Here is a 20,994-nt window from a genome sequence, read left to right on the forward strand (position 1 = left end):
GCACTCTGTTGATATTATATATCTACTCTACAGAAGTACAAAAACGATATAGCTGCATGTTGGAAAGGACGCAAGTTTCTATGGTGCTCTCCTCTGACATGAAGCCTCTATGTTATCTGCACGGTTTCATTTATCTTATTTATTTGCTTTCTGAGCATTTCATCGGTCCCCTCCGATCTTTGGGGAAGGGATAAACAAACTTGCTGCCAAGAGAAACAGAATGTCCACGATTTCTGTTTGGACTTAAAAAGCTTGAGAGAAAAAAAGGAAAAAGCAAATCAAATAAAGAGAAGGCACAGAGGTCTGTCACTAATGAGAGCAGAGTTGTCTCTCTCACGACCACCTCCCCTCTTCTGTCTGTCTCATTTTTATCTACTCCACATCCACTCTCTCTTCCATTTCTATATCTTTCTATCATCTCCAGTCACCCCTTCTTCCTCTCTCTCCCCTGTCTGTCCTCTCCGAGCATGTGCATTCTTTAATACCTCTGATTAAAGCCGGCTCTGGGAGTAAAGCAAGGCATCTCTCTAATCAAACGCATTTATTGATGAGAAGCTCAGTGGCTGGAGGAGGGTGCCTGCGTGTAATTGTGTGTCTTGTCTGAGTGAAAGCTGTCCTGATGGAAAAGAGCTAATGATGAAAAAAAAAAAACCTTGATATAGATATGGACTATGACATTAATGCACTAGCCACAATTAAATAATGACAGACAGGAGCTTCACCAACACTTCAGCTAATCAGCAGCAAAACCATAACAAGCAACATTATATTTTAAACCGCAGCAAAGGGACAATCCACCTCTTTGCAAACTATGTCAGGGTTTCTCAACCTTCTTTCCATCAGTAAGACTCGAGTATCTCTTCACTGACACAAACCAGAATGTGTTCACTGCTAAAAGTAGTATCTTTAATTTTTAACGTAAGGAGCTGTTTCTACATGACCTAACCCTTAAATGTATAGTATAACCTGTGTATTTACATTGATACATTTTGGACTTGTATAAAGCCTACTAATTTAGATTTTACCAAATTAACATTTCGTTCTGTTTATACTAATTTTATATACTATATAAAATAATATCATACTGAATTTAATTTAGCATTATTACAAATTTAATTCAACATTATAACATCAACGTTAAAAAAGTTTTGATGTATACTGTCAGTGCTTCAGGTTTACTTTTGATTTTTTATTATTTCTAACTGTTTATCTTTATATATTTTATGCATAGTCTTTGGAGCAATCACATTTGCATTTCAATGCAGGTTGTATTCTGTATGTAATTGTGTATGTGCCAGATAAAAATCTAATCTTGACTCTACAGTGGATGGAAAACAGTCCGAGGAAATCACACATATATTCACGGGAAAACGTAAACTCAATTGGCAATTACTGATTTATGCAGTACAGGTGAATGGTCAGAATGGGGCATGCTATTGATCAATTCTTATTTATTAATCTTTGCCTACAAGCTGTGATGACCAAAATTCAGAAATGAACTCTTATTATGTGTGTCTGATGTATTGGTTCTGAACATTAGTCCACACATCCCACTATCTGTCCATTAAAAAATATATAATAATAAACAAAAATAATAATAATAATTCGCTGATTACAACATCCTGTCCGCACTCATATTAGAGGAACCATATTATGGTCTGGATGCATTACCACCAGAGAATATCATCTTGACCTGAAATGAAATGGCTCCTTACAAAAAGAAATGAAAGCTATCATCAGACTGGAATGTGCTCATTTTGAGCTGTAACAAAAGCGTGTTTGTCTGAAAGGGTAAGGGTGTCAGATGTGTATGTGTTTGTGTATGTCCTTGAATCTTCAAGCTAAGGTCATTTAAAAAGTATAGCCCTCCTGATAAATGTGGACATTTTTCACATCCAAAAAGTTCTGATTTGATGAATATTTCACCACATCGATCAAATGCTATATAGTATATATGACTTATAAGCACAAAAGGCGATCACAAAGCCTTTCTAAACTTTTGCTAAAGTAATTGCATGGTTCAGTACTTCTCCTCTAATTTCTCTATAGCTTCACAAAAAGATCAAACACCACTGCATGATAGAGACAGATTCATACCCCATGGTTACAGTGAATGACACGCACACCCATTAGCATGGCAGAAAATGGATATAATTGCTTTGCACAACCTTAATTGTTGGCAAGAGCAATTTGAGGGTAGAACAATTATATATACACAAGCTGACTAATGCTGGCAGTCTATATGAAGTTTTTTGACTACCCGCTCTCTATAAAGGGTGTTATTATAGTCGATTTGTCATTTCACACTCAGAGAGATTATCACACACTTAAAGTCTAATTACTTTAAGACATCAGACACTTTTAGCAGTTTATCAGTAAATTTAGCATCCTCTTATGCTCTGTATGGGGAGAAAAAAATAAAAGAAAGAAGAAGATTAGGGCAAAGTATTTTTTGTTCACATGATACATTACCTCAATATATGAATTATTATTTATATTGAAATAAAATTAATAGGAGTCAAGATTGATGGAACAAAGCAAAGAATGCAATAGTGTTCACTTGGTTTAATTTACTCAATATTACTGAAAGGATTGAAGCGTTTCTAAATATCATCCAAAAAGCTTTATCTGCACCATTTATACCTTTTTTGTGTTTGTATGACTGAAAGATAGAGAAACAGAGATCCTGAGCAAAAATCCAGATCCAGAGCATAACCCCAAACAGTCACCAAATCCGAAAGATAGGGTGTTAGTGTGAGGAGGTTGTGAAAAATATCATAAATGATTTACTTTGAGGCCTTTTTCTTTCTTGCAGCTAATGAGAAAGAAGCCACAAACATTGACAGACATAATTATCACAGTTTTTGAAACACACATTGCCAAATCCCTGCTGCGCTTTAATTACTGCGCCTCCATGCATTTGTCTCCGCACCAGCGGATCAGTGCACCCTACCCGACTTCAGCACGAACCCTCGGGGAGGGAGGGCTGACTCGCTGGTGCCTTTTGTTTCATCTTTTGACGAGTTGGAGTCCACAAATAACAGCATGTAAAAATGACTCGGTTTGACTTTCTCAATGTGATATTGCTGCACAGGTATTATACTAATTAACATTATGAGAGGGGCCTAAACAAAAATGATTGTGTCTGTGATGGAGATGTAATCACAGTGTTAGGTTTTAAATCATTCAAATGCTGTGCTCTCTTTCTTATGTTATGCACACAAAAAGCTTACATTGATAGAAAGGCCTTCCTTCTGGCTAATAATTTTTGACATGCTTTTTTTTTTTTTTTCTAGAAATGAATGATTGACTATTTTAACCTAGTTTCAGTTTTTTTTCTTTGTGTTTTTTCAGTTTCTCAATGTCTACATATACATAAAAGGGCATATTTAACAGTATGAGAAAGGTCACTGTTGATCCACAGAGTAAAGAAGGGAAGGAGAACATGGGGGGGGGGACATGTCTTAGAGCAAATAAATACATTACAAGCCTCCAGTTTCAAAGGTGAGGTTAAAATCGACCTGGCATGGTCTAAACAATTGGCACAGAGAGACATAAACACCTTTTCAAAAAGAGGAAGAGTTTCAGTCACGTGAACAACCTGTAAGAGGTGTTTTCACTCCCATTAATGGACATGATGCATAAATATGTAGATAACAAGTGTGTCTACTTACAATGGGACTGGCGTTGATATAATCAGATCTGGATTGGTTATTCTCTGGCTTCAGGATGACCCTGGAGTGATCATCTACAGTATTCAGAGACAGACAGAGACAGATGATGACTTAATTACTAGAGCATCAACAATTCAATAACACTCCTTTAGTAGAGAATGCATGTTTTTATAAAAATGAAAAGGATACAAAGTTCTGATTAGTGTATGATTAGAAGAGGCCCCTGACTTTTTAATGAATCAAAACAGAACACATTAGCCTGTGACATGCTGTGCTGCCGTCCTACGGCATAGAAACAAATATGAATTCACTCGAGGCAGTTACGATTTGTGAAGCACTCACACACAAGGACGCCGTGTGGGCGGTTGCGCTGGACATTCTGTTCCTCCTGACCCACCGCACACGCTGCTGGCTCAGCCTGGTAACTACAGAGAGCCTCCCACTCCTTATCCAAACGATCTTTATTCTGCAGGTGATCCTCCATATACGTCTACACATGGGAGAAAGACACAGAGGCAAAAGCTGCTTGAAAGGTCCTAATGATGTTATAGCGAATCAAATATTTCCTTTAACATGCATAACTCAATAAATAAAACAAGCATTTCCAGCCCAGACAACATATAAAACAATGACGCAAATATACAGCAGAGGATTTCAATACAATTCAGTGTTACATTCGTTGTTTATACAACGTAAACAAGAGCATTAACCATATTTCTTGTGCTTATGCGTTTCATGTGCTCTTTGTCTTCCTGTGTAAATGTTTTTGAATTAAGTCTCCGTCCCTCCCCTTAATCCGGTGAGTAAAAATGCTACATAGCAAGTTTGCATTCGTATGCTATAATCCAGCTTTACCTCTAAGGCCAACCTATCGCTTTCTGTGCTTTCTTTCTACACAACAATACAATCACTCACCTATCCATCTTCAGATAGACAAGAGCTCAAACCCGTTCAGCACGGGAATAGTAGACAGTAATCCTAAACATGCACCACAAAGGAGGAAAGAGGGAGAGAGAGGGGTAGAGAAAGGGGGGTTGCAGGGAGGGGGCTTGTCCTGACAATCACACATGCAATTAAGACTCCTGAAAGGCCTGGGCACGCCAGTGCCTCTTCAGCCTGCTTCAATCACTCCTTTTCACTGCTTGCACAAATGCTGATAAGACTGTCTACGCTTAAGCCGCCTTCCCAAGAAGCCCAAATTGAATTCAACTGAGACAAAGGGGAGTGGATGGAGAGACAGAGACAGAGACAGAGAGAGAAAGAGAGAGAGAGACAGACAGACAGAGAGCTCAGAGGACTGTGTTGCTGGCCAGAGTGTAAGAGCATAAGTGTTGTTTGGCGGTTGGTGTTTTGTTTTTTGGCTGCTTATTTCTGGCCTCCCATTGTTAACCCACAAGAAGGGGTTTACCTTGTGCATGTGTGGCATGTGAATGTGTGTTTATAAATGTATTGTGTGAAAACCAATTACAAACTCATAACCTAATGTCAAGAATCCTCTTGGCCCGTACACAGACAGCGATCTGTAATCTCAGAGGGCTTTAACTCGCAATGTTCCTGCATGCAAAAAGTGCCCATTTTAAATATATAACTTACAGTACATCATTGTCTTCACACCAACATCACTGCTATATTTTTTTCCTATTTGACTAGGACTTTGCACTGCTCTGAACAGTGGGCATGTGTGTGTGTCCTTGTTTTAATAGATGATGAACCGTGTGACAAGTTGCTTAATTAAAGACATTATGGTTCATATGGAATTCATGATTCGGTGAAGGAGAAAAGACTTTGATTAAATGCCATTGTAATAAGATTAATTTAAATAGGAGAAAAATGGGGCCAATTACCAAGAAAATCTAGGTGTCAGAAGATTTTCCTTTTAGTTTAAAGACACAAATACCATTGCTATCATTTTAGAACACAGCTATAACTCAAATTTTCCATAACAGATACATTACTATGTTTGGAGTTGCTAAGATTTATTATTATATATATTTTTTAATAAATAACTATTTTCTATTCAAACATATTAAAAAAAATATAATTTATTCTGGTGAAGCTGAATTTTTAGCATCCATTATTCCAGCCATCAGTGTCACATAATTCTTCATAAATCCCTCTTATATGCTGATTTGGTGCTCTAGTAGCATTTTTTATTATCGATGTAAAAAAAAAGTTGTGCTGCTTAATACTTTTGAGGAAACTAGTATATAATTATTTGATGAATAGAAAGGTCACACTTCTTATTTGAAACAAAAATGTTTTTGTATCATTGTAAAATTTGTATTTTTTACTTTTGATCAATTTAATGTATCCTTGTTGAATGAATGTATTATATTGACTGTACTGTAAATACATGAATAATAATGCACAAGAATAATTAAAAATCTCCTGCACGACAATCAAACTAAGTCATGACCTGTACTGATCTCTATTCTAGCTTAACTTAATAACATACAAAGCACTTTTCCACGAAACCACTGGCCTTTTACCAGCAAAAATCGTGACAGGCAGTTGCACTTAAAATGTTCTCATCCTTCAAGTTACATATGATCACAAGATAAATAAATTACCCAGCAATCAGTTTACTTCTCCAGTTCTGTGCCATGAGTGCCATGACTTGACAAACAGCCAGTGTAAGTGGCCACATATGGCTGTTATGAGGACAATTTGCTCTTCTTAAACATACATCTGACTTCTGGGCAGAAGTTTTTATTTTTATTTTCTCTTTTAGTTTTTCTTGTTTTTACGTTACAGATGGTTGATGGAGCATCTGCCTATGTGTGTGTGCTTCTGAGACCATATGTAACAGTAACTCTCTCTATTTGCCTTCTCTAATACCTCCTCTATTAAGAAGATGATGCATGATTTAATCAGAGACAGAGGGATTTGGCAACTAGCCAACCATTTAATCACTGAGGTACTTCTCCCTGACAGGCAGCAGACCCTTTTCTCTCCATTCACGTTGATAATAAATAAATAAATAAATAAAAATCACCCCACCTCTTCTTTAAGCAATGTCAAATAAGCTCTAAATACTACAGGGTACAAATGCACACACACATTTAACACTGAACATATCATGGACTTTGCTCTACTAAAAAAAAAAAAAAAAAATAGAATTATCTTTCACCATGTCCATGCTGCACGTGGAATAATAAACACAGAGTGCAATGGAGCAACAGCAGTGAACTGTGGCGCTGTCCAAGGTTCTGAATTAGTTCTTCATGATCCCGCAGTGGCTATATATAATAAAAAGGTCAGAAATCTGGGCTAAATTTCACAGTGTGTCCGAAATTGCATACTATCTGAGCAGGTACTAATCAGATGTACTATGGAAGCTGTAAATTCCGGTGATGCTGACCTACAGTGTCAGTACTGTCTATAATGCACCCTTTAGGTCATCTGGGTCCTTTGCGTCTGCTGCTTTTCAAGTACTCTGTATTTGGACATACTATTCTTATTGTGTGTATTTGTTTTTACAAGTACTATGTCATAATATCTGATTTAAGCCTCACGTTTTATGTACAAAAAACATACATATCTGATCAGATATCTGATAAATGTACAGAAACAACAGCTTTTAGAATGTATTTATATAATAAGCTGTATTTTCATGAGATTTCATGAGAAATCAAATGCATGGTATATATTAAACCACAGAGAGAGAAGCCGTAGGATTGTCAATCAAAATATAATGACAAAGAAGGGGGCTATTATAAATCTGGGCAGCTCCATATGAAGCTAGGCTATGGGGAATGCATTCTCTAGCTTTGCTCTTATACTTGAGGAGGGATGAAAACATATGTCTGATAGCAGTCTGACATGCTAGATTACACATTCAGAATAGCTATTATTTCATAACCCGTTTTTGATTGCACCCATTGAGAGATGGATAGCGTACAAGCAGTAACCTCTGATAGTACATTGCACTAGCTGTTATTGCAGTCATTGCTTAGAGATGCGATTTTGAAGTTTTCTGTAGCACATTGACCAATTTGGATTTTTTTATGGCCGATGATGAAAGTAGTGTGGCAGATGTTCGATATAAAGCCAATATAGAATATCACACAATTTAATTTAAAGATTTAAAACATGCTGCAATTAAATTAATATTTATTTCACATGATATTTACAAAATTAAGAAAACATTGTTAAAAATAACATGGATTTTTTTATTTATTATTTGATTAAAAACTTATTTGAAATGTTTAAACTGATTTAAACTTTAGACAACAACTTCTTGATTTTGAAATCCTATTATAGTATTTTTACAAATAAAGGAATATTTAAATATCATATACAATTATAATAGTGTTCGCTTTTCTTTAACTAATAATAGTCCCTTTTCATATATAATTTCCTATTTTGTTTAACATTACTGTCTAATAATTTATTAAATTGGACAGTTAAATATACTGTATACAGCAAATTAATGAAGACAAAGAATGGAGGTTTCTGTGCATCTAAATAAAAGTCTGGGAGCTGTCAAAATAAAAGACACACTGCAGATCAGCCAATGGTGATAAATATCAAATATCAACTTGATAATCTAACACAGTCTATAATTTAACACAGTCTATAAGAGTTACCTGCCTATTGTTTTATTATCCTTGCTGTGTGTGTGTGTGTGTGTGTGTGTGTCAAGACAAGACGCTTAAAAACATCTGAATAATCGATTCAATCATTACCACAGCACTTTGCAAACTTCTGAATGCTTGAACAATGGCTTTGTAATTGTGTACGCTTGAGCACAAGGATCTCAGCCAAACAATGCACATGGTTTTATTAGCTGCTGCAAAAACCTTAAACAATCTAAATAAGGGACATCCATTACAGCAAAACACAATACGCTAAATGAATCAACTCAGTGTTTTGCTCCACTGCTGGTTGTATGATAGATACCCTGCTCGGTAATGAACACAATGCTACCAGGCACCTATCAGTCTTTCCTGTCGAAGCTGTGCTAAGATTAATAAAACAAAAGTCGGGGCGAAATTAAAACAATCCATTGTGTCAGAAAAGCCAGCATCCATGGAGCCCTGCAGTCTCTTTCAGAGCTAAAACAAACCCAAAATCTGAAATAAGTGAATGATGTGAGATATAGGGGAAGGAAAAACAAAAAAAGATAGTGTATTTATCTTCATCTTGATTATGACTGCAATGACACAGTCTGTATATGGAGAGGGCGAGTAGTTTAAGGCACTGTGTTTAATAGTCTCTGTCCTGAGTTCACGTAAGCATACAGTATATTAAATTGTTTACCAGTATCATGTGTCCAGTGGATATGTCCATGTTGGTTTGGGTAGGCTCCTCACTCCAGGAGGATGTGCTGCTCCGGGTGGAGGGACTCTGCATCGGCCCATCACTAAACTGTGAGGACACGCTGTTAATGCGTGACGTGTGCGATGGGTGAAACACCTCTGATCGTTCTCCACGCTCTGATGTCTGCACAGCCATGCGCTGACGACAGAGATCCTATCGAGAAAGTGGACGAACATTAGACTTATCTGTGAAGACATTATCTGGGGCAAACTAAAACTGTTCTAAACACTAAAACGATCAATCACATAAAATACAACATCAAAGCACTGGATATAATGCTTAGAATATTATAAAAGTTATTTTATAAAAAAATCACACACAAATACAAACTGATTCTATATCCGAATTCTGGATAAAATCAATTCTATTAAATTTTTTTTCCACTTTGCATCTCACGATACAGCCCACAACACATTACGTCACTGTCTGCTCTACAAGATGAAATCTATCATCTGCATAAACTCACGAAACACCAGTGGAGCAAATAATTGCTTTATGCTACCAGTCATATTTAAACACAAGGCTCATAGATAAGGGTCACATATTTAATAACTCATAAGCATGCATATTTGCTTACAATATGACAGTTTATGACTAAATTCTTCATAAAATGCCACCAAGAACATTCCGAATTAGCAATTAATAAACAAAACCAATGAAACTGACTAGAAAATACAGCTAACGCTCTCTCTTTCAGAACAAAGCCACTGCATTTATTAACCAGCAACAAACTGTATTTGCTGCTATACTCACAAGTCTTTCCTTTGCCTTAATGACTACATTTCTGTCACATCACTCAGGAATTATAATTCCAAGCTTTTATCTACCATTTTTCTCTTCATCCAAATGAAATAAAGCAGCAGACTGTAAGAAGAAAGGTAAAAATAAACAGCCCTTTGCTGTTCACCTTCCCAAGGATCAGTCACTCTATGAGGATATCAGATGTATGCTTCAATGTAAAAGCTGGATTCTCTCACAGATGTGCCATTAGATCCCTGCTAACCTGGCACTCAACACATAATTGCTGTGGGCAATTATTTATGGAAGAGCACACAGAAAATGTCTGCACTAGATATCGCTGAAAAAGGAGAGCTGAGATAATGTCTGTTATAAATTCGGCTGCAGGATGCTATTGTTGTTTGCCAGTCAGAAGACGATGGGATGCTCTCTGCCTAATTTTGCCCGTTTGATTCGGTGAGATCAGATTTGATGTTTGGGGGAGGGATCTTGAAAAGGAAGGAGGGAGATCTAAGCCATTGGTGGAAGATAGTAAAATAGCTAACATCGCTTACAGCACTGTTGGTGTTAAACAAAACAATTCTGACTACATGCACTCTATAATGTTTAAAACTATTTACAAGAACTTAAATCCATTCTGAAAAGCTTCAAGCAACTATGCTCTTTTTTAAGCAAATAGTTTTTTTTTTTTTTTTTTTTTGTATAACACACCAGCATTTAGTAACATTTTAAAGCCATTTTAAAAACATGAAGAGCTTTACTTTTATTGAGTTAAAAGCTTTCTGCTAATTTTTCCTGGTTGTGATTACTCCTCTTTTTCCTTTGGTGAAACCAGAGCCATATAGAGTGAGAGTTGCGACAACTCCATTGACTCCAATGGAACGCTTTTTTTACAGCAATGGCGGCTCGTGGAGCCTCTCAATAGTTCCCGGAAGTAGCGGCAAACCGATGCCGCGCCGTAGAAGATGCAGCAGAACAAACCGTTTGCAACGCACTTTTAACAGGTAAGACATTTAAATAATAAGATTGAGTATTATCAGTACATCTTAATCACAATAAATTGCAAATTAAAACCTTCTAGTAGATAATCACTCATTAAATGAGTAGATTTAAGGTTTGTTATCAGATAACTAACAGATTAGGCTAGGACTGGAGCTGAATAAAGTTAGTAACGAACACCCTAATAATTGTAAAATCTGTTCTCATAATTCAGTTTCATCCATCGTGTTTGCAATTAGAAAAAAAGGAGTATAAACATATTTTTTTGCAGGGTGGGGAAAGTTAGCTAACGTTACATAGCCTATTACGTTAGTTCAATATAACGTGTGACAGCGGTGAGTGGAAGTGGTAAAAATGAGGTTATAAAGTTTGTTCCTTATTACACGTATTAAATTACTTAATAATAAAATGCACCCTATTGATATACATTTAGAGTGAATTGAGTTTGCAAAAACATGAGTGGAGTGTTTTTAGTCATTGTGATTCATTTACTATTACCTGTCTATATTATATAATAATACTGTATTATATACTTAGACTTGTTAGTGTATAAAAGTAACATACTGTAATATTCTGTGGGTTCTGGTGGGTGGAGGATTAGTGGTGCCACTGAACTGTTCTGTGATGGAGCATCAGTGAGGATGCAGGTCTGGAGAGCTGAGGGGACCTTTTTTTTGATAGCTGAATTTTCATTATTTTTCTTAGTGCTGCCTTTGCATTGCTTGATCTTTTTTTTTTTTTCTTGTCTCTTAAATTTTTTTAATAGACCCTGGTATCTGGCTGATGGTTCACTGGAATGCTGACTGGCTGCTGACTGACTTGCTGCTGGTTGACTGGGCAGTGTCACCTGTCCCTGTCTCTCCTCTCTAGCCATGTCCTTTTTCTTCACTCTCACTTTCCCTTCTCTGAGTGTCCTCGTTCTTTTTTCCTCAACCTTTGAAACTGATAGAGGTAGAATACATGGTTTTGCTAATTTTAAATATTGAAAATATCACATCACTTTACTTCAACTAGTACGAGTTTGTACTTATTATATATGAATCACCTGAAATAACATAGCTGTAATCAGTAGCCATTTCTTGTATGTTCACAGGTCTAGGGGTGCATCGTGGAGCAGGGCCCTCCTCTTTTTGACCACAGGACGGTGTACAAAGATTGTGGGAATAGCATCTGGTCTCAGCCTACTAGGGCTGCAACTAACGATTATTTTGATAATCGATTAATCTGTCGATTATTTTTACGATTAATCGGTTTATGTACTTATATTTTAGTTTTTTCCATTTTTTCCCCAAGTAAATTATTAATAAAGGGTCTTTATCATTCAGCATAGATTTTTAAGAGATTTTAACCATTTTGCATTGTCATATCCTCATCAAAAATATACCTGGAGTTGTTTTATGTTAGTAATCCTTTGTCGAACTCTTCTGCAATCAAAACACTGATCCATACTCTAGCAAAATTCACAAGGAGATTTCAAATATTGTTTTCACCATGGCAGTCCTTAGAGCTCCTAAAGTAGTTTAACATCCCAAACAAAGCTTAAGGAATCTTTGAGAACATATGTTCATGAAGTATAAGGATAAAACAGAATAAAATTGCAGTGCATTGTATTTTATTATTTACTGGGAAAAAGCTTTATAGCTTATGCTGTGAAATTGTAAACAATCCTTCGAAAAAAAGTGCCAATGGCATGAAACCTGAATGGAACTCACAATTTAAAGTAAAATCCATCAGAAGGTTGTCCAGAAAAAAAAAAATGGGACACACACAAAAAAAAAAAAACCTCTCTCATTCAGTCATAATTATGTTGCAAGTCTGAATTATGAACTGGTAAACGACAAACTGATCACATAACATTTTGTAAAGCTTTAAATGTTAACTGTTAAAAAGCAATGTTATCAGCTTTTACGACTAAACATTTGCAAACAACCTTGTACTGGAGAATCTGCACAAATAAAATTCTTATGGGCCGTTCACATATCGCACCTAAAAACGCGTGGAAAACGCTAGTCGCGTCGCTTTCTCCTTCTTTCCAAAGCGCTCGGGCAGAAGCGCCCCTGAGGCGTCTGCCTTTGCTAAGTAACCATGACGTGCTCTCTCCATGACGTGCCCTCTCCATGAAGACCCGGAAATTTCAGCAAAGGACAAATGGATGCGGTTTGGACGCGCCTGGAAAAACGGGCGCATCGCACCGCGTGCGTGTCGCGAACGCGTCGCTTCCATTATGAGAGTGCATACTGCGCGCCTACATAGGAAATAACGAACTTGAGCACGCAAAAGACACGATATGTGAACGGCCCCTTAAACAGTTCAGTAGTGCAGAGTTTACAGGTTACTCTTCATTTTAAAGGCTCAAAGTAAAGTACTCCCACTTCCCGCTGAATGCTGCAGAGACGCTGTTCGGGAAGCACGTGACATAAAACGAGGCCAGCTATTGGCTATTCGCTACTTCACCTGCTGTACTGGCTGAGTAAAACCTCCGGTGGCTCATTACTGCCACACTTTGGTCACCGCAGATTTGAAATATGCACGAAATGAGCCGCTTATGGCAAATAAAATTTATTTAGCGACGAATCGATTACTAAATTAGTTGACAACTATTTTAATAATCGATTTTAATCGATTAAATCGATTCGTTGTTTCAGCTCTACAGCCTACTCTTGAATTTTTTGGTCATGACAAATTGCTTTGCCGCAATTTGTCTGCATACTGACTTCAGTTTAGTTTCCACACACACCTTTTTTTTTGTCTACCCACTTACAGTACATATCACATGGTGGTTAAATGCACAGTTATAGGTAACACTGATGACTCCCTGCAATGTCACACCATGAGTCTCAGCTCCCTGGGTTTTGCAAGGCTTTGCTTGTTCCTTATTTCTAGTAAAACATTGTCAATGTAAAAAAGTGCAAATAAATGTAAGTATAATTACCTAACAATTTTTTGTTGTTGTAATTTTTATTTGTATTTAGATTGCTCCTGCTGACTTGAGCCAACCATTATTTTCTCCTCTCTATGTCAGCTGGGAAGATATACATTCGCACACCTTTCTCTGACTGAGTGGAGCATCCCCATGCAGCACAGTAAACCACGGTGGAGACTTTGCAAGGACAACATGAAAGAAAGGACACATACAAAATGCTTGTCATGCTATTAAATTTATTAGAAATGTATTCATGAATTGCTGTAAATAGTTAATTGTATAATTGCAATTTAAAATAACTGTTTTCTATTTTAAAATGGAATATACTCCTGTGATGCCAACCTGAATTTTCAGCATCATTACTTTTGAATGGCAGTGTACATGTTTATATACGAGCATGCTTAAGTGGTTTTAAACCTGAATATATTGTGTACATGAATAAGTATTGTAAGAATTATACTAGATATAATAGGTATATTATTTATAATACATAATTATATTACTATATGTAATTGTAAGAATTATAAACAGTAAGCTTCATTTTACATTTATTTAACATGCTAATTACTGCTACTAACAGTTAATTGACCCATAGTGCGGTGCAAGCTGAAAATCACCTGTCACCAGCCCGTCTCTGTACTACCTGAAAGTCATCAATATGACATTAGTTAACATGAGATCAGTGAAAAAATGGACAAAATGTAACGTAAAAAGGCAACAGCAACCCGTGTTTATAAAACTTAACGTTAGCCTGAAATACGTTTTTAAAATAACGGTAATTGAACACTAATCCTCAAATATTACCCGATTTGATGTTTTAAAAACAACATCGCTGTAACTACATACTCATGCTACATACATATGTCAGTGTGTTGTATAAACATATAAAATAAATGCATTTATTGATTCCTTATTACCAGAAATCGCAGTTCTGTCACTCTACTCTTATCAGTTTGAATGGCCGCCAACGCACTTCCTGGAACTATTTGAAGTCTACACGAATCACGTGACAACCAAACATTTCGAACTTCCGTTGTCGCAACTCTCTCTCTATATGGCTCTGGGTGAAACCAAAGAGAGAGAGAGAGAGAGAGCAGAGTGAGGCTGACAGGGTCAGTGAGGGTCAGTGAGGAAGTGTGGGGGTTGGAGGTGGAAGTTTAGTTTGTCTCACTAATGGAGCTCCCCAGTGAGAGAAACCAGTAGGGAAGATTGTGGGGGCTAAACAGAGGCCAAAGAGCTCTAAACCCAGTCACAGACTAGATCTGAGCTGATGTCCATCATGAGTCATTCTGCATTAAAATAATTAAAACTGCTACTAAAACAGTGGACACTTCCTAATAAAATCATGTTCATGACAGCCAGCACAAATTAACACATACATTTGCTTTTCTTTTAATCAGTAAACCAATAAGTATCAAACTCATTTAGAATTTGCATTTAATCATTTACCAACCATTTTAATCTAAACTAATTTCCAAAACTGATCAGAAGAAAGATTTGAAGACAGTGAGTCAAATGCTCATTGAGGACGTGCTTTTAGATGTTTCTTAAAGGTAGCTAGAGACTTGTCTGTTCAGGAAAAGTTGGGAAGATCATTCCCCCATCAAGGAGTAGTGAAAGCTGTATAAATAAATGAACTAAAAGTAAATGAATGAATGCATGTTCTTGTGCACATTTAACATTAACATATTTATGCATTCGGTAAACGCTTTTATCTAAAATGAATTTCAGTGCATTCAAGGTGTACATAATCATGCGTGTTTTCATTAGTGTTGAACCCATTGCTTTGATGTTGCTAGTGCCATGCTGTAGTCTACCAGCCTGCACCTAGTCTCATAAATCAATCGCAAAAATGATCTGATCCTTTAATATTTCATTATTTTAAAAAATATTACTTTAACAGCATGTTTTTTACTTTAAGTAATGCATGTAACTATAACCTTCTTTTTAATGTCAAACTTCTTATCAAAATAGTTTATAAAGAATGTATGGTTACACAAATGGAACTTAATGAAACACTCCTGGTGGATACTGGTTTGCATGGCTAGAATGTGACAGATATAAACAGGATCATGGATTTTATTTAAAAAACATCAACAGAATTGAAAAACTACTATTGGTCTCATAACTGATCTTTTCAGATTTTGGAATTAAATTGCAGGCAAGATACAAAATAATGACTTAATTTAAATTGTTTCAAATATGAACTGTCTAAGCATGTTCCACCTTTGACTAAATACAAATAAAACTTTAATTAAAAGAAAAGAACAGAATAAGTCAGAGGAGTACAAAACAATACCAAAAGTATCTTTGCTATACTTTATTACAACAGGACAAAATCTTAGATTAAGAAATGTATCATATAATGCGCTATTAGGAGGTAGAACAAACAAGTGTGAAAGTGTGTGAGTGTGTTTAACAAAGGAATAAAAATAAAAGTCTAATAATGTGAGAGGGTGTGTGTGTGAACAAGAGAGAGAGAGGAGGTGGGTGGCGATGGTGGCGATGGTGTGTGTTGTGATCTGCTACAGAATCATTGCGGCAGAACTGATTCTAATTGCATGTTTCACTGTAAGAGTCCCTGTGCACAAGGCTGCATTCATTTCAGCTGCAGCAGTTGGGAAATCCCTTACAACTACACAGTAAGAGCCCTGTCTACGCCTTTAATCTTATTCGGTTAAAAAAAGAAAAAAACCTAAGCAACCTGGCAGATCTAAAGGGCTGAAAGCACTCACAATAAACCACGATCCGACAACATTACACACAAATTAAAATCAATACAAGGTAATTGAAACCTGAAATGAAAACATTACAAAGGTGTCGAGATATAACGTGTGACAACACCGTAATAATACTGAGAAACGATGATTATTTTGCCACACTGATAGGGATGACGTTTATGGAAGGGACCTCTCGACAAAGTGTGAGAGGTTTATTAAATATTGAAGGTGGGGGAGGAAGCCAAGCGCTTGCACCCTGCGATCCCGTCTCATTGAGTACAGCTGAGCCCAACACAAAATCAATAAACCTTCAGCGCAAGCCCTCCCTCCAGGAGCCGTGAAAGAAAGGTCAGACAACAAACTCATTTCCCTGCTAAAAAGGGATCTGCCTCAATTAGGATTCATATTAAACACTGCAGTCGTGCAAGGACATCTGCGTCTGCTCCAGTGGGTAATAGTTAAGGAAAAGAAGCTCTAAATTAATTTAATTGCCTTTTTGTTAATAAGCTACAATCATTTTGAAACCATTATACACCTGGTGATGATCGCAAATATGGGCAGTGTTACTCAGAAAAGGTTTGCTGAATCGAAGGTTAAAATAACCTTGGTTGAGGACAACTTGTCCAGTATATCTTAAAATCAGAGATGCTTGTTGTATTCATATTAATCTGAATAGATGAATGTCAGAAAAAAAAAAAAAACACAATTGGATGTAATAATCTGCCTGCACCTACCTGATATGCTGTTGTGGCATCGTGGCCTGTGTAGCTTCCCAAACCAGTGAGCTTTTCCTTCAGCTTATGGTGGGAGCGATAGCGCAAGCAGTACAGGGCCCCTGACATCCCCAGCACCATGACAATAAAAACCATGGAAACCACCACCAGAATCAAAAAGTTGCCTTGCTCCACTTGACTTTGTTTGACCACGGGGATGTGGTTCAGTTTGCCCCTCTGAAATTAGAGCGGAGAAGAGAGAGAAACTATGATCAACATTGTGAACTGAACACAAGATAATACAGACACAAATTATACATAAAGTATATAAAAGCATTAAGAAGAACAACTGTTTTCAACACTGATAATAATAAGAAATACTTCTAGAGCAGCAAATCAGCACATTAGAATGATTTCTGAAGGATCATGTGACACTGAAGACTTCAGTAATGACTGCTGAAAATTCAGCTCTGCATCACAGGAATATGTTACATTTAAAATAAATTGTAACATAAAACCATAAAAAATAAAAAATAAAATCATGTTTCAAAATGTAGAGGATGTATTTTAAATATACATATACATATACATATACATATACATATATATATCACTCGGCTGATCATAGTATAATGTCCAACTGGTGTTTTCATATAATACTTTAAATTAGGTACCAAGAAGCTTATATACTGCTTATAATTATTACACACTGCCGTAGATACACCTCAAGCCGACACTTGGGAAGCGAAGGCCTATGGAGCAGCTTGTCTTGGCAGGTTGTAGCATACCACCACAGAGCAATTAGGGTCGGTCTTCACTGTACCAGCTTGTTGCTAATTAGCCTCCAAGTCTTGGGTTCGGTCGGGATGGGGGAATTGGCTCAGACCTCCAAGTTAATAAAATGGGAGAGGCTCTAAGCCGAGGGGGAGTACCAAAAAGGTCCGAGCCCCACTAACGTTCCACTGTAGAGGGGGTTGTCAGGCTTGTTAGCCCCTCGGGGGGAGGGCTGACAGACGGGGCTAAGCTGCTGGGGGATTGGTGGCGTATTGTTTCCAAATGCCTTGTGAGGCTGAATAGACTGAGGCCTTCAGAATGGGGTTCAGAATTTTTTTAATCTGCCTCTATTCGCATTCAGTGCTATCATACCAACTGACTGATCACAGAACTATAAGGCATGCGAGCAAATGAGAAGCAATCCTACGACTGATTTTTCTGATCGTTATTTTAGAAACGATGACTATTCTGTTTCCTGGATACTCATAATCTACTTCACATTCTTTATTGAAGTATTATTTTTCTAAAACGTGACATTTGGGACTGCTACACATTCTATAACAGAATGCAAATTTGAGAAGCACAAAATATTCAAATCAAGCTTTAATTACATATGCCACTCCATTTATCCTGAAATCCCCCATTCACTGGCTACACGTTACTGAAAATATTTGCACCTAAATGTGAGGTTTAGTAGTTTCTAAGGATTAGTTTCTACTTTTTTTGTGATTGTGAGCTTTTGTTGGTGCAGAAATGATTTGCTTTCCACCCCTCAAACGTTGCATGGAGAGTGTGTAGAGAGGAGGGTGCCTTCAGCTGGAACAGAATCTCCTCTCTCTCCTCTCTCCATCCCTCTATAGGCTTAGTGCTCTCAATCGAATTACATGAAAAGATCTCTAACATGAAAAGCTGGCTCTGAAAAGAAAATGGTGCTTTGCTAAATAATGTCCGCAATTAATTATAACTAAATAGAATACATGCATTAGTGAGAGAAGATATAAAAGAAAAATGAAAAATGTTGTCTTGATATAGTCTATTCCCAAGTTAAATGCAGATTACAGTGTATATGAAATTAATGATGACTAAGAAAATGAATCCTACAGCATATTTGCATATACTGTACATACAAAAATGGTTCTAAAGGATTTACACATATTCCTTTGGTGCATGTACAATTATATATATATATATATATATATATATATATATATATATATATATATATATATATATATATATATATATATATATATATATATATAATATTTTAAATATGGGGGAAAACTCAATGTCGCTGAGGAATTATTAGAAAAAAAATAAGATAAAGAAATAACCAGTCTATGCAATGCCTTCTCTTACTATAAGAGGACAGCAAAAATGTCTACAAAAAATTAGAAATACAAAGCAGACTCTACATGGTATTTTGTTATGAGGGATTACCTATACCTTTACTTTCAAAAAAACAAAAATAAATCTTTATTGAGGAAAACAAATCTGATGAATATTTCAAATTAAATAATGTGTCAAATCCTCTCACTTTCTGCAACACATTTATTCTTATAGCAGAGAACCCACAAAGACACAGTTTACATAAAAGCAGAGAAGAAAACTGTAACAAGGGGGAAAAAAAGAGTCCGAAAATAAAGGTAAAAAAGGGAGGGACAGACAAAATCTTTTATGCTTTTATGGTTTTGTTCTTCTGTAGGGAATGCAACTTGCAGACTTGCAAATTTCTGATTTATTTTGTGCAAATAAATCTATAAAGTATCTAGAATTCCACAAAAAAAATTCACTGAAGAAATTGTTCAAATATATAATAAAAAGTCAAAATAAAACAAATGCATTTACTTTTTTTTTTTTATCTAAATAATAATTTAGACTTTTTTTAATCTACATTTTTATTATCTAAATATGAATCTTTTTTTTTAAACGGATAATATGAAAAACATAAAAACACACAAAAAATTAAAAGCAAGACATAGCAAAGAAGAAGAGGAAAAATATGTTACTGGGTGAATGCGTTCCTGGATTAATGTGTGTGTTTGCAGGGTCATCTGATTGCTTATCCTCCCTTTTCAGCTAATGAATCTCTTGACTGAAAATTGACCAAAAATCCTGATAAATCTACATTAAATATTATTGAATAACAACATTTGTAAAATGGTGATTCAGTGTCCATATAAAATAACACTTCAATCCAGGACTAATGTCCAAGCCAAGGTAAAACATAAACTTAACCCCTAACAAAAACATCAATGTACGGCCAGACAAATATTACTGATAGCAATTAACTTTAAGCAATCTGTATGTATAGACTTTTGATTTAAAGGTTGTTGTTTTTTATCCTCTATTTTTCCCCTTTAAAAAGGATAGAAGAAAATCAAACATTAAAAAAAAAAAGAGAGAGATAAAAAAAAGGGAGATGGATTTGGGATGCTGCGGCTGATTTAAATCATTGAGGGAAGGGCTGGGTGGAGGAGAGACTATGACGGGTGAAAGGTTGAGACAAGGGCCGCCCTTATATCCTTTCTCTATTACACACAATAATCACTCTATTTTAAAACCATCCACTCCCATCTCAGCTCTATAGATCTTAAAAATATGAGGAAAATTAATAAATAAATACATTGAACTAAAAAAACTAAAAAAACTAAACAAAAAAACATCATGCACACAATATTGAACAAATGAAATTCAGTCTTACAATCTTTCTAATTTGCATTCCTAGTACTTATATTTTTGAACACAAAATTACACTTAATTTGTATTAAGTGAGAAAAATATTCTTGTTTTACTATATAGAGAAAGATAACCCCATTAATGTAGGCATCCTATTGGATAAATTCAAAGTTACATTGTACATCAGGGAATACATGCAAATCTATTGTGACTTTAATTATATATTATATTTCACTATAACTATTTCACTCAAGTTAACATTTTTTATGTAAATAACAGATTAGACATACCCAATGTGTAAAAATGATTTACATTACAAGTCAAATATTACACCTGAATATATGCAATAAGCATAGAATGAATCTCTGATAATTGTAGTTTGTTAAGTCAATATGTAAGTCAATATACAATATTATGGCCCACGGGACTCATTCTATTCTTTAGCCCGTATG

At 36.0% G+C, this 20,994-nt stretch overlaps 1 protein-coding gene and 1 long non-coding RNA gene across 2 annotated transcripts in view; one reads left to right on the top strand and one right to left on the bottom strand.

Moving 5' to 3' along the window:
- LOC128016773 (receptor-type tyrosine-protein phosphatase N2-like) overlaps positions 1-20,994 on the bottom strand; it is a 175,584-nt gene that overhangs the window by 16,310 nt on the left and 138,280 nt on the right. Inside the window, exons 13-16 of the mRNA XM_052601554.1 lie at positions 17,111-17,326; positions 8,937-9,149; positions 4,017-4,164; positions 3,675-3,748 (exon numbers count right to left, since the gene is read on the bottom strand). Coding sequence (XP_052457514.1) covers positions 3,675-3,748; positions 4,017-4,164; positions 8,937-9,149; positions 17,111-17,326 — 651 coding nt within the window. The remainder of the gene's footprint in view (positions 1-3,674; positions 3,749-4,016; positions 4,165-8,936; positions 9,150-17,110; positions 17,327-20,994) is intronic.
- LOC128016774 (uncharacterized) lies at positions 10,565-11,919 on the top strand. The gene is made up of 3 exons (XR_008184284.1): positions 10,565-10,738; positions 11,500-11,684; positions 11,827-11,919. It is a non-coding gene; the product is annotated as an uncharacterized LOC128016774 (long non-coding RNA).

This window comes from Carassius gibelio, chromosome A7 (assembly GCF_023724105.1).
Source record: "Carassius gibelio isolate Cgi1373 ecotype wild population from Czech Republic chromosome A7, carGib1.2-hapl.c, whole genome shotgun sequence".
Taxonomy (NCBI): domain Eukaryota; kingdom Metazoa; phylum Chordata; class Actinopteri; order Cypriniformes; family Cyprinidae; genus Carassius; species Carassius gibelio.